Source organism: Macrotis lagotis, chromosome 5 (genome assembly GCF_037893015.1).
Source record: "Macrotis lagotis isolate mMagLag1 chromosome 5, bilby.v1.9.chrom.fasta, whole genome shotgun sequence".
NCBI lineage: Eukaryota > Metazoa > Chordata > Mammalia > Peramelemorphia > Peramelidae > Macrotis > Macrotis lagotis.
This window is the reverse complement of record NC_133662.1, coordinates 171,162,233-171,175,296: the sequence shown is the minus strand read 5'-3', so window position 1 is coordinate 171,175,296 and position 13,064 is coordinate 171,162,233. Positions and strand designations below refer to the sequence as shown.

The window sequence follows — 13,064 nt, the reverse complement described above, 5'->3', positions numbered from 1 at the left end:
GTGATAGCAAAAAAAAAAAAAAAATTTGGAACCAGAATGACTCCATATTGATTGAAGCATGACAGAATTAATTGTGGTATATATAATATAATAGAATGCTCTTGACCTCACTGCAGGCATTGATACTGTTGATTACTCTCTCCTTGATATATACCCTCTTTTCTCTAGGTCTTAAGGATACCACTCTTTTCTTTTTCTCTTCCTATCTGACTACTCCTTTTGAGTTTTCTTTACCCAGATTATTCTCTTTGTCGTGGCTGTTTCACAGAGTTCTTTTGTGCACCCTTTTCTCTTTTCCCTCATCAGGTCCTATGGATTTAATTACATCAGTTTGTCTTCCCTGTTAAAATTAGAGCAGGGGCAATATTTTTTTACAATGAATTTGAATAGTTTTAAACTATGCATTAGTGAATATTTGTTGATGGTCTAAGTGTGTACTTGGAGGTGGCAAAAAATTATTTCAAAACAAGAATCCACTATTTTATTCTGACTTTCCCAAATATTTCCCTAAGTATTCCTTAAGAAGTGAGTGGGAGGGCAGCTTGGTGGCACAGTGGATAGAGCACCAGCCCTGGAGTCAGGAACACCTGAATTCAAATCTGGCCTCAGACACTTAATAATTACCTGGCTGTGTGGCCTTGGGCAAGCCACTTAACCCCATTGCCTTGCAAAAAAAAAAGTGAGTGGGAAAGGGACAAAAAGATGACTATGAGCTGAGGTGTTTGCAAGAAAAACTCCATATTTTATTTTATTTTTGATTTTACTTTTTTAAAAAAATTATTTATTTTCATCCATATGCACATGTATAATTTTAAGTTACAAAATTTCCTTCCACCCTCCCTTCCCATCCCCCTTCCCTTGGGGGCAAACAGTCGGGTTAGCATTATACCTGTATATTTTATATAAATACGTTTACATTTTAGTCATTTTGGTATGAGGCATTAGGATTAAGGGAAAAAGATACATAAGAGATAATTTTTATAAAGTATTCATCAGATTCTGAAGGGTTGGTTTTTCTTTTTTTTTGTTTTGTTTTTCTTCCTTTGGATTGGGATAATGTTTTCCTTAACCAGTCTAATGTGGTTGTCTTAGCTCTCTGAACTGCTGAGAGGAGCTGCTTCCATCAAGGTTGATTATCTCATAGTGTTGTTGTTAGTATGTACATTGTTCTCTTGGTTCTGCTCCTTTCTCTCAGCATTAGATCCTGTAAGCCATTCCATGCTTCTAGAGACCAACCATTTATGGTTTCTTATAGAACAATAGTATTACATAGTATTTATGTACTGTAACTTGTTTAGCCATTCCCCAATTGATGGGCATCCCCTCAATTTCCAATACTTTACCACTACAAAAAAGAACTGCTATGAATATTTTGGAACATGTGGGACTTTTCCCATTTTTTATGATTTCTTCTGGATATAGTCTGGAATTGGAATTGCTGGATCAGAGTATGAACAGTTTTATTTTTTTTAAAGAGACTAAGCATTTTCTTTGATTTTTTTAAGGGTTTTTTTTTTTTTTTTGCAAGGCAAATGGGGTTAATGTGGCCCAAGGCCACACAGCTAGGTAATTATTAAGTGTCTGAGGCCGGATTTGAACTCAGGTACTCCTGACTCCAGGGCCAGTGCCTTATCCACTGCGCCACCTAGCCACCCACTATGAACAGTTTTATTGCTCTTTGGACATGGTTCCGTGTTGCTCTCCCAGAATGGTTGGATCTGTTCACAACTCCACCAGCAATGCATTGCCATCTTTTATTAGATCAAAGAAGGAATAAGAGGGGAGAAAAGGAAATAGTGGGAGATAGAAATAACCCTGTATTGAAGGAGTTGTGAAGTAATAACTTGAAATAACTTTCAAATATTCCCTTGATAGTTCAGAACAATTTAGTAAATTTAACATAGCCAGTAAGCAGTTAGAATTTTATTTATTTATTTGTTTCTGTGGGAAGAGCTGCTGTTTTATTTATGGGGAATGGACCATAGAATTAGGACTTTAGTCCTGGAATGGACCATATGGTTCAATGATTTCATTTGAAGGTTAAGGAACAAAGGATAAGGAACAAAAATAAGGAAAAGTAAAGTGATATATTCAAGTCTATACAGCTCATTAGTGGCAGATCCATTATTCTACCTAGAGATCATACAGGGAGAAAGGGAAGTATCCCAAGAGTAAGGTGTGTGAAGGAGAGGGGTAGAGGCTAAGGTGCCCTCAGCTAAACTTTCTTCATTTTGAGAAATCCTGGTAAAATGGGGATCATGGTCTCAAAAGTTATATTAGATCATTATTGTTGAATACATTCAAATATAGCAATAAATCAAATGGTTAGGGACACATTTAATAAGTTCTATTTTAAACTAATAAAATTTGAAAGTTAAATGAATATTTAAATATCATGTACCTCATTTTCCACATATGTTTCATCCCAGTTTTTTCAAATTCCATTTTATTCTCAATCTGTGAAATAGGAAAAGTGGTATCCTAGATCGGAGTTGTCTATTCAAAGTTTAAACTGAAATAGAAGCTGTTCTGAAGATAGAAATGAAAAGTAGCTTAACATAGAAGACTGAAGAGAGGGTGGGATCATGAATAAATCACATGCTTTCATTTTACAGAAGAAAAATAAGTATTAGAATTTTTTCCTCTTCTGGCATAATGTTATGAAACTTTGACCAATGGTAGATGCAGAGTACTCTTTTAACTTCAGAAAGACCTGGGTGCAGGTCTAGCCTCAGAAGTAACACATACTGGCCCTTAACCTCTCAGTGCTTCTGGATTCCCCTTGAAGCTTGAAGTGCAAAAGAGGGGATTTCCTCACTATAGTAGTCTGACTTCTATCATCAGTCCTCCTTGTTAATAGACAAATGCTAAGATTTATGGAGCATTTTCCTTCTGATGACATTGAGAGGTCAATAGGACAGTCATGTTTGTCACCATTTTACACATGAAAAAACTCATGCTGGTAGAAGGTAATTAGCTCCCCAGGGCTACTTGAATGATAACCTCAAGTCTACGCCTTTTTTGCTCAAACTCACTGCCATTCAAGGACCAACAACAGCAGTGCTGTCTAGGCAAAGAGGCAGGTGATCAGGTCTCTGATCTAGCTCTGCCACTGCCTTCCTACCCATGTAATAATATTGGGCAAGGCACTGAACATATCTAAGCCTCATTTTCTTTATCTTTAAAATAAGGAGGTGGATAAAATAATCTTAAGTTTTATAAAAAGACTTTTTGAATTAAGATTATTATTACCTTGGTCAAGTTACTTCTCAGATCATACTCTGTTAATGACATCTTATTTGCCTATCTAAAAAAATGTTGTAATTCCTTAGACTGGCATTCAAAGATCTTCCATGATGTGGTGCTACACTAACTCTATCCATGCAACCTGTTCCAACCAAGTTGGACTGTTCATTCAAAAAAAAAAAATCTGCCTATGCTCTCCCTGATTCTGTGCCTTTCATCATGTTTTTTCCCTAAGCCTATAATATTTTCCCCTTCTACCTATGGAAAACTTTAAGTTCTAGTTCAGGTGATAGTCATTTCCTTTAAGCTTTCCTTGATTCCTCAATGACTCCCATCAAGCCTCATATAAAAACTTTGTACTTTTCATTCAATTACCATGTACTAATTTGTATTGTAATTTATTTTGTATAAATTGTTTTTCCTTATTCTATTCATTTTATCTTCTTCAAAAATTTCCTTCAAAACTATGACTAGAATTTATAAGACTCATGATGTAGAATTGTTTTAATTGTCTTTGTATCCCCAATGTTGAACTTGAATAAAGCATGCAGAATATTCTAGTAAATATACAAGCATATATATATTCTAGTAAATGGCACTATTTGGAACAAAAGTAAGTTTTATATAATGTAAGCCTGTCTTAGAGCTGGAATGAGGAACTTAAATGACCCTCTGAGATTAGTTTATATCCACTTAAGCTTGAGATTGAAAATATGTCATTTATATGTTGTATCAGAAATGAATTGATGAATTTTATTGGGTTTTCATAAATTAGATGCTGTCTGATGCAGCACCTGGAAAACTGAGAATTGTTCATGGGGATGTGCTGACATTTAAAGTAGAAAAGGCTTTTCCAGAACACCTTAAAAGAAAGTGGGAAGATGGTAAGTGTTTACTTGTGATATCCATCCATTTATTTTTAAAGGTTTATTGTCATTATTATTTCTTTAAACAGATCTTTTAAAAATCACCTGAATTAAATCACTCTAAATGAGAAAATATTTTATGATTTTCTTATAAAAACTCTAGCTATTTTTTCTGTTGAAATTTTATTGTTTCATATGTTCAAAGTTTTGTTTTGTGTATTTTTATTCTTTCTCCCCTCCAAAGATATCATAAGGCATGTATCTCTGATGCTATAAAAGCATTGAGGAATGTTTAAAAATGTCTGTCTCACCATCTGTTTTTAGAATATGGGGGGAAGCAAGTGGCTTAGTAAGCTTAAATAATAATCAGTTTTCTTGTTTTCCGATCCTAATTCTATAGCTACATAAAATTTATATAGCTAGATGGCACTCATTTAATTGTAGATGAAAGAAGTAAGGGATGGAGTGACTAATAAAGGTTGAAATAAATTACTTTATTGCTGTTGTTTACATAGTTTGTTTTGAATTTTACTAATAGTTTCAGGGCACTTACAAGTATAAAATTAAATTTGATACAAAATAGCAAAGTTTGTTTTAAAGGAAAAACCATACATTGTTTAAAAGTTTTGGAATAATAAAAATATAAATTACATTTAAATAAAAGTTTTTATTTAATTATTTTTATTATTATTATACTTAATATTTGTCGAATATTTTTTCTCAGCATTTGGGGTCAGTATATAGCTATATGCAAGAATTTGGATTTAGTTTTAACCTTTGTTTTTGATTTTGAAATGGAAATATTTATGGACAGGTTTTTTGGTTTTTTTGTTTTTTCAATTCAAATGCATCTTTTCATGAAACTATTAGATTATAGCACAGTAAGTATCCACTTAATTTATCCTTAAAATATGTTCAGAATATATATTGATAGAATTATCTTATTAAACCTTTCCTTCAATTCCACTTAAACCTTTCCTTTGATTCCAACAGATCCTCCAAATGTGTATATTATTGGAAATCTACCTTTCAGTGTGTCTACTCCCCTGATTATTAAGTGGCTTGAAAATATTTCTAAAAGAGAAGGACCTTTCATTTATGGCAGAACACAGATGACCTTGACCTTTCAAAAGGAAGTGGCTGAGGTAAGCTTTTATTTGTCTAGACTACTCTACCAAGAGATCAGATTCCAAATGAATGCTATTACTTACTTTACTTATTTAACTCATATTTATCTAGCACCTCTTGTGGGCAGTTCTAGCCAGTGGGGGAGGTGAAAATGTATGTAACAAAGGGAAGCCCCAGAACCCATAGAGTCTTGTAAAGCATAGGATAAGGTCTAGTAAGGTATATGATAAAGAAATGCAGAACAGAGTGGTAAGGATAAGCCAAGGCAAGAAGAACCAGTCCCTTCTCACTATTTGTCAGGGCCTTGACATCATCCCAGATATCCTTATTTTTCCTGTTAAAAGCAACTAATTATTCTAGGATTTGGAGCAAATTTTCCTTTATGATTTCTTGAAATGTGATGTTTAGATTCATTCTTTGGTTATGACTTTCAAGTATTCCAGTAATTCTTAAATTATTTCTCCTCAATCTATTTTCAAGGTCAGTTATTTTTCCAAAGGGATATTTAATATTTTCTTCTATTTTTTTATTAGATTTTTTTTAAAAAAAATTTTCTTTATGCTTCTGCTTGCTCAGTTTTAATTCTGAAGGAATTTTTTTTTCAGTCAGGTTTATTTTTTTAACCTCTTTTTTTTCCCCATTTGGCCAGTTGTGCTTTTTAAGGAATTATTTTCCTCTTTCTTTTTTTTTAGGGTTTTTTTTTTTTTTTGCAAGGCAAGTGGAGTTAAGTGGCTTGCCCAAGGCCACACAGCTAGGTAATTATTAAGTGTCTGAGACCGGATTTGAACCCAGGTACTCCTGACTCCAGGGCCTGTGCTTTATCCACTATGCCACCTAACCACCCCTAGTCTGCACTTTTGTCCTTATCTATTGATCCCTTATCATCAAAAGTTCTCTTACCTGGAACTTCATCTCAGCATTAAATAAAGGCAGTGGAATTGCCAGCCAGCATCTTTTCTTGCACCTAGTGCTAGCATAGGAGTTCCTTGTAATCTTTTCCAAACCAATTACTCAATTCCCTTACCTTCTGCTACTATAATCACTGCCTCCAAGTCCCAGAACTTATTGGCCATATGGATGTCAGACCAGTCCTTCCCCCTACATATGTCACAGACCTCACCTTCTGACCTCCTAAGTTGACTTAGGCAGGAAAAAATGTCTTATCTTAACCTTTTGTTGACTCTATCATTCTAGAATTCAATTTGAGACATTATTTTAAATTTTTTTGAAAGGGAATGTTAGGAAAACTTGATTATAGTACTTTCTCTGCCCCACCATCTTGGCTCTGTCTCTGGAAGTTGCAAAAAGAGAGATTTTTGTATTTGATTCTAGAGACTACAGGGAGCCAGCAGAGTTCTGTTAAATCTGTACTTGATGAAAATTACTTTGCTGGCTGAACCATGTCAGGGTATTGAAATAGTCCAGCCTTGAAGTTTTGAGAGTCTGCAACAGAGTGGTAGCATTGTCAGAGTAGAGAAGAGGGTAGATTTAAGATTAAGCATTGGGGGATGGTGAGGAATGGTAAGAGATGGTGAGGAATCAATGTCTACATTGAGTTTTATGAACTGAGAGGATGGTGGTACTTTAAAATAATATGGAAGGTAGGAAATTGGTGAGTTTTACTTTGTATATATTTCAAATGTCTGTTATCTTCTAGTTCAAGATGTCTGAAAGGCTATTGAAGGTCAACAGAGGAATTGGAGCAGTATAGGTAGTTTTGAGAATCTTTATCATAGAGAGATACTTAAAATCCATGGGAGTTGATGAGATCACCAAATAAAGTAATATAGAAGAAAAAGAGGGCCTACAGAGCCTGGGATGCCCATGACAAATGGGCATGACCAGTCTGAGGATCTAGCAAAGATCTTTAAAGAGACTAAGAAGAAGTGGTCTTCCTTGAGACTAAAGGCATTATTATTCATCATTATAGCTCACTTAGCACTTAGTATGATACATTGCTTATAGAAATCACATTAAATAATTTCATAGAATTAAAAAAATTCAATTATTGCTTTCCTTCCTGAATTGACAGCTTCTACAATCAGCAGTCAGCTACATAATATACATTTCAGAGACCTTAAATGTCAGCAGGTGTGTAAGCTCTTTATTTTTTGAAGTGTTGAAAATTTTGTAGACACATCCTTCTTCCCTTGTGAGCTAGATAAAGGAATTATTGTATCCATTTTCAGACAAGGAAAAATATGATTAGAAGATTTTAGTGGCTTACATATGTATAGCAGTCTTTATAATGATGACTTTGACTTGGTTTTTTGCAGTTACTCATTCTTTATTGCTGTCATATTGATGTGAATATGGACCTCAATTTTGACATATTTTCATTACACTGACACTTTAGCAACATGAGAAGATCCTCATGAAAGTTTTTTTTTGTAGGTATTATTTTTAAATTTTGTGTAGGACATTTTAGATAGTTTTGGCACACAATAGAAAAAACATTTTTAAGCCACCTGGTTGCCTCATAAAGTGATTTTCAAACCTCAGAGCACTACAAAAATATAACTTTTTAATAGATACCTACTTTGTTTTTTCAAATTGGCCACCAACTTTCCACAAAGTAATCATATAGAAAAAACAATATTTTAAATAACAAATATAATAGTATAAATAATTAAAGAATCAAACTTTTGTTCTATTTTATCTGATGAATTGATTTAATTTTGTACTAACATAGCAGTCACTTTTTTTTCCCCTTAGAGACTGATAGCCGGTCCAGGAAATAAACAACGAAGTCGACTTTCCATCATGGCCCAGTATCTCTGCAACGTTCAACATTCCTTTACAATTCCAGGCCGAGCTTTTGTTCCCAAACCAGAGGTAAGTTCTTAATTGCAGTTATTGGTAGCAGAGAGAGTTCAGTTTAGGAAATCTGACTCTGGAATCTAACTTACGCAAACCTGCAGACCAGCCCCTTCAATTTTATTTTCATTTTAGAAAATAAGAGCTGTAACATATATAAAATAAGATTTCTACTTGATCCTTGTCATGACTGAGATATATTTTTCCTCAGGAAAATAAATCTCTGGCAAAAGCATGCTGATTTTTTTATTTAGTCTTCCAAATAAAGTTTTATTAAGCAGATTATTCATTTTAACAAAGCAACTTATTTTGTTTTTTAAGAGATTTCATTTTGAGAATAACATGAGTATAGTTGGGATGTGTTAACTTTTAGATTTTGAATGTTGGTATTTTATTTTATAGATTTGAATGTGGTAAATTACAGACACAACAGTTCTCAGCAAAAGAAGTAAAATATTGTGTCAGCACGTTGACCAAATAGCTTGTTTGCTGCTTAGTGAGCTGCTCTAAAACATTTAATATGAAACACCCAGAAATGTTTCATTCCCACTTAGAACTCTGACATATAAAGTCTAGCAAAATTGTTATTCCATGTAGCCACCACATGTCACTATCTTTTAATGCTAGGTTTTCTTATAATTGAATTTCTCTTCATTCTCATTTTTTTTTACATCTCAGGATAATTCCAAGTTATCCAACATGGCTGACTTATGGGCAGTATAAATATCCAAAGAAATTTGAAATTATCAAACAGGCAGAATTAGAGTCCCTATATGTGCTGATCATCTAGTGAGAGTGGTAACTAAAGGACAGTAATTTCTGAAGTCATCAAATAGAGGAAGACCTCCATCATATTCACTAGGTGATCTGCATAGGTATTATGAGATCTGGAGAAGAAGAATGAGAACATGTAGTTTGTGCCCTGCATAATTGTAGGGATTCCCCATACAGGTCAGGCTTTATCAAAATACTAGATTGATAATGGACCCATTGTATTCAGTTCTCATTTGTGGTTTATTTGGAAGTTGTAACTCAGGCTTGTCATACTCTGAAGTAGAAATGGATCCCTAAGGGCTGCAAAGTGACTTAGAAAACCAGAAGTTAATACTGACTCTGTTTTATTTTATTTTAATTTATTTTCTTAAACATTGCTCAATTACATTTTCATCTGATTTGGATCCTACTCAGGAGTTTTCCTGGGCCACAGATGCCTCTGCTATAATGATTATAATAATAATAGCTGATATTTGTATAGTGTTTATCATTTATAAAACATTCTGCTTAATAAATGCTTATTTGCACTCTTTATAGAGCATGTTGGGATAAAGACTAGACATGATTTCATTAGGATAGCACAGGTAATAACTTTCCTGCAATTTATAGTCGCATTGAGCCTTGAGCAGGTAGGTTGGAACTTGCCCAAGGTTCAATAACCTGAATGTCATCAGTTGTGAAAATTGAGCCTAGATCTTCCTGGCTTTGAAGCCAGACTTCTTGAGTCTCTATGGTGAGAGGTGGATAAAACAATTGTTATCCATTTCATTTTATAAGATTAAGTCACTTTCTCAAAGTCATGATGTCAAAATAGGGCAGAGCCAAGACTCAACCCTGTGTCCCTTGATTCAAATTCAGTACTCTTTCCACTTAATGATGTTGCTTTTATAACTGGAGAATGTGAATATTCATTGGGGGGAGGGTGACCCTTGTCATCAGAGGAAGTGATTCATACTGTACAGCATTTTTCAGATAAGGCACAGAGTTCATTTTATTTAAATAGTTTTGCTATTATAAATTATATTGCCAAAGCCTATGTTGCTGTCCAAATTTGGCAGAGAGTTCCTTAGGATAGGTATTAGAACAAAAAGCTTCATTGCTTGGATTCTACTTATCCATCTAGTTCAAAGTATGTCAAACTTGTCACTGACTTAGATATTATCAGTCCCAGAGTTAATTTAGCATTTCATCTCTTAAGATATAAATTGAAATCTTGGAAAAATATCTTTTGGGAAGCAACTATATATTTTCTTTTTTTAGCCACATTGATGGCAGTTTCGTTATTTCTTCATAAACTGAGTGCTTCATATATAGTCAGGAAGCATTTATTATGTTCTTACTTTTTGCCAGGCATCAAGCTAGATGCTATATAATAATATATAAAAATGACATCTTCAATGTAATTGATTTTAAATGCATATTTTTACTTATATTTGAATGTTACATAGGTGGTTGCTTTCCTCTTTTACAAAAACATTTGTAGTCATGTATACTGCCTTGTATTACTATTTTAATATTTTATTTGTGAATGAATATCTTCTCTGCTCATCAAGATTTCAAGTTCCATAAGAGATATGAACATATGTATAGAGAGTACTATTTGCATCATAAGTTTTCCCTAAGCATTGCATCAGTAAACAAATGAATTAATTCACTTATTCTTTTAACAAATATATTGATGAATGATAAATTTGAAATAGATATACATAATAGAGAAGCCTATCAGGTTTGTTATCTGTGTCATCGTTTACCTGTTCAGAACATTGAATTGTTCTGAGCAAAGCATTTTAAAGTTTTGACAAGTATAAAATGTTCATATCTTAAACAAATAAAAACAGTCTTATTTTAAAGCTCTTTTACCATTTTCTTATACTTAATATTCCTGTAGTTACTTATAAATGTATCTTTTCATTTTTTGTTTTCTGTAAAATATTAATACAGATCTTTAATTGAACATAATTATATAATAAGGTAGTACTCTTCATTTAAGCAGTCTGCCTAGTGTACTTATGGATAATTTAAAAGATTACAGTTGAATTTTTGCTTATGTAAAATATTTCAGTGGGAAAAGGAGCTTTAATAGCTCCTACATATTTTAAAATTAGGAATCAATGAATTTTAGATTTATAATGGACCTTAGGATATACTTAGTCAACAATACCTTAAAAAGAATTATCCACTACAATATATCCAGCAAGTGGTCATCCAGCCTCTGTCTGATAAAACTCTTCTGATAAAACAGAACCCATTACCTCTTCAGACAGCTCATTCCACTTTTGGAAGATCTTAATTGGTAGGCAGCTTTTCCTAATATTGAGCCTAAAATTGTCACTCTACAAACTTTATAGTTTATAGTACTTCCTTCCTATAGTACTTCCTACCAAACAGAACAAGTTGATTCCCTATTTTACAAAACATCTCTTGAAATAAACACAGCTATTATGTTGCCCCTTAGTCATCTCGGGATTTTTATTTGACATGGGCTTAAAGGTTTTCACCATTCTGGTTGTCCTCTTATGAATTCTCTTTGGCATAATTATGGAACCCTGAAATGAACACATGTCTTTAGACCATGGCAGAGTATGGGACTCTCATTTCCTTATTTTTGAATCCTTTGCTTCTGTAGAGTGCAAACCTGGGTCACACAATGGGTAGACTGCTGGGCCTGCAGTCAGGAAGACTCATTTTCCTGAGTTCAAATCTGGCCTCAGACACTTACTAGTTATATGACCCTCAGCAAGTCTCTTATCCCTGTATGCCTCAGTTTCCTCATCTGTGAAATGCACTGGAGAAGGAAATAACAAACTACTTCAGGATCTTTGCCAAAAAAATCTCAAATGGGCATGCAGAGTAGGATGTGACTGAAAAAACTGAACAGCAACAACAATACCCCTGTTAATATAGTCTGAGATTATCTTAACATGTTTTTGGCTGCATTGTTGACACTGTTCAAGATGTAGTCCACTTAAAATCCTTATTTTTTTTTTTTTTTAGGCATGCTATGGTCTTAAGCATACCTTTCTCACCTTATACTTGTAAAGTCATTTTCTTTGTAGACGAGTGAAAACATATTTGTCCCTATTAAATTTTGTCATGTTACTTTCAGCCCAGTGTCCTAACCTGCCCAGATCTTTTTTTTGGATTCTGATTATGGTATTCAGATTGTTAACTTGTCATTTATAAGTTTGATAAGCATTTCAATCTATGGTGTTATTCAAGTCGTTGTTAATGACTATTCTTTATGTTTAGGCATGTCTAGTTTTGAATCCATTTAATTATACTATCTTCTGGCCTGAATTTGTACATCTTTCCTATCAGAACAGCATGAGAGACTATCAAAAGGTTTATTAAAATTTAGGTAAACTATCTACAACATTTCTTTGATCTATCAGTTTGTCAACGCTGTCTTTAAAAAGGGAAGCAAAGTTATTTTGACTAGACTTGTTCTTAATGAAACAGTGCTGCTTTTTGTAATTATTGCTTTCATGTTCACTATCCATCTTTTTTTTTTAATAATAATATTATAGGATTTTGCCAGGAATCAAATTTCAGCTTACTCTTTGCAGACTCTCTTTCCTCCCTTTTTTGAAACCTGAGACAGAATTTGCCCATCTACAGTCATGTAATATATTTCTCATTCTCCATTGTCTTTCAAATATTGTCAGTGGCAGTCATATCTGCCTATTCTTTCAATTCTTGAAGATAGAATTCCTCATGATCAAATGTCTTGATTTTTTTTAAGGCCACTGAGTGTTCTCTTACTATCATCATTTTCATATTGGGTATCAGTTCCCTATTAGTTGTCATTGTTCTATTTTCCAGTCCAAAGGCAAAGAAAAATGGAACAAAAAAGAATTGAGGGATTCTGTCCTTGCACTACATCATTCCATTATCCCTGAGCAACTATCTTATTTATTAGATTGAATCTTAAGTTCCCTTGTCCATCTATAAATCTGTGAGCCTGTGTACAAAGAGTGTCTTCCATAAAACTTAGTTTTTAGTTCCCTGTGAAAATAAAGAATTACACTCTTGAAATGAATAGTATTTTCATTAGTTGTAATGATAGTTAAGTTCATGTTGATTTGAAGTGGACATCTATTTGGCTTATTCTTTTTAAACCTTGCTTTTAATTTTATGTTAATATTAATACCTTCTCTGCTTACTTTACTGTTTAACATGTTCAGAATCATTTTGTTTTACTCATAACTTCACACTGTCTACAACCCAGCAAGG

At 33.5% G+C, this 13,064-nt stretch overlaps 1 protein-coding gene across 3 annotated transcripts in view; it reads left to right on the top strand.

The window, feature by feature from the left end:
* The window catches only part of TFB1M (transcription factor B1, mitochondrial), a 57,697-nt gene that overhangs the window by 7,715 nt on the left and 36,918 nt on the right, over positions 1-13,064 (top strand). For all 3 annotated transcript variants that reach the window (XM_074187907.1, XM_074187905.1, XM_074187906.1), the window contains exons 3-5: positions 4,022-4,130; positions 5,106-5,257; positions 7,956-8,075. In XM_074187907.1, the coding sequence (XP_074044008.1) occupies positions 4,022-4,130; positions 5,106-5,257; positions 7,956-8,075 (381 nt within the window). The remainder of the gene's footprint in view (positions 1-4,021; positions 4,131-5,105; positions 5,258-7,955; positions 8,076-13,064) is intronic.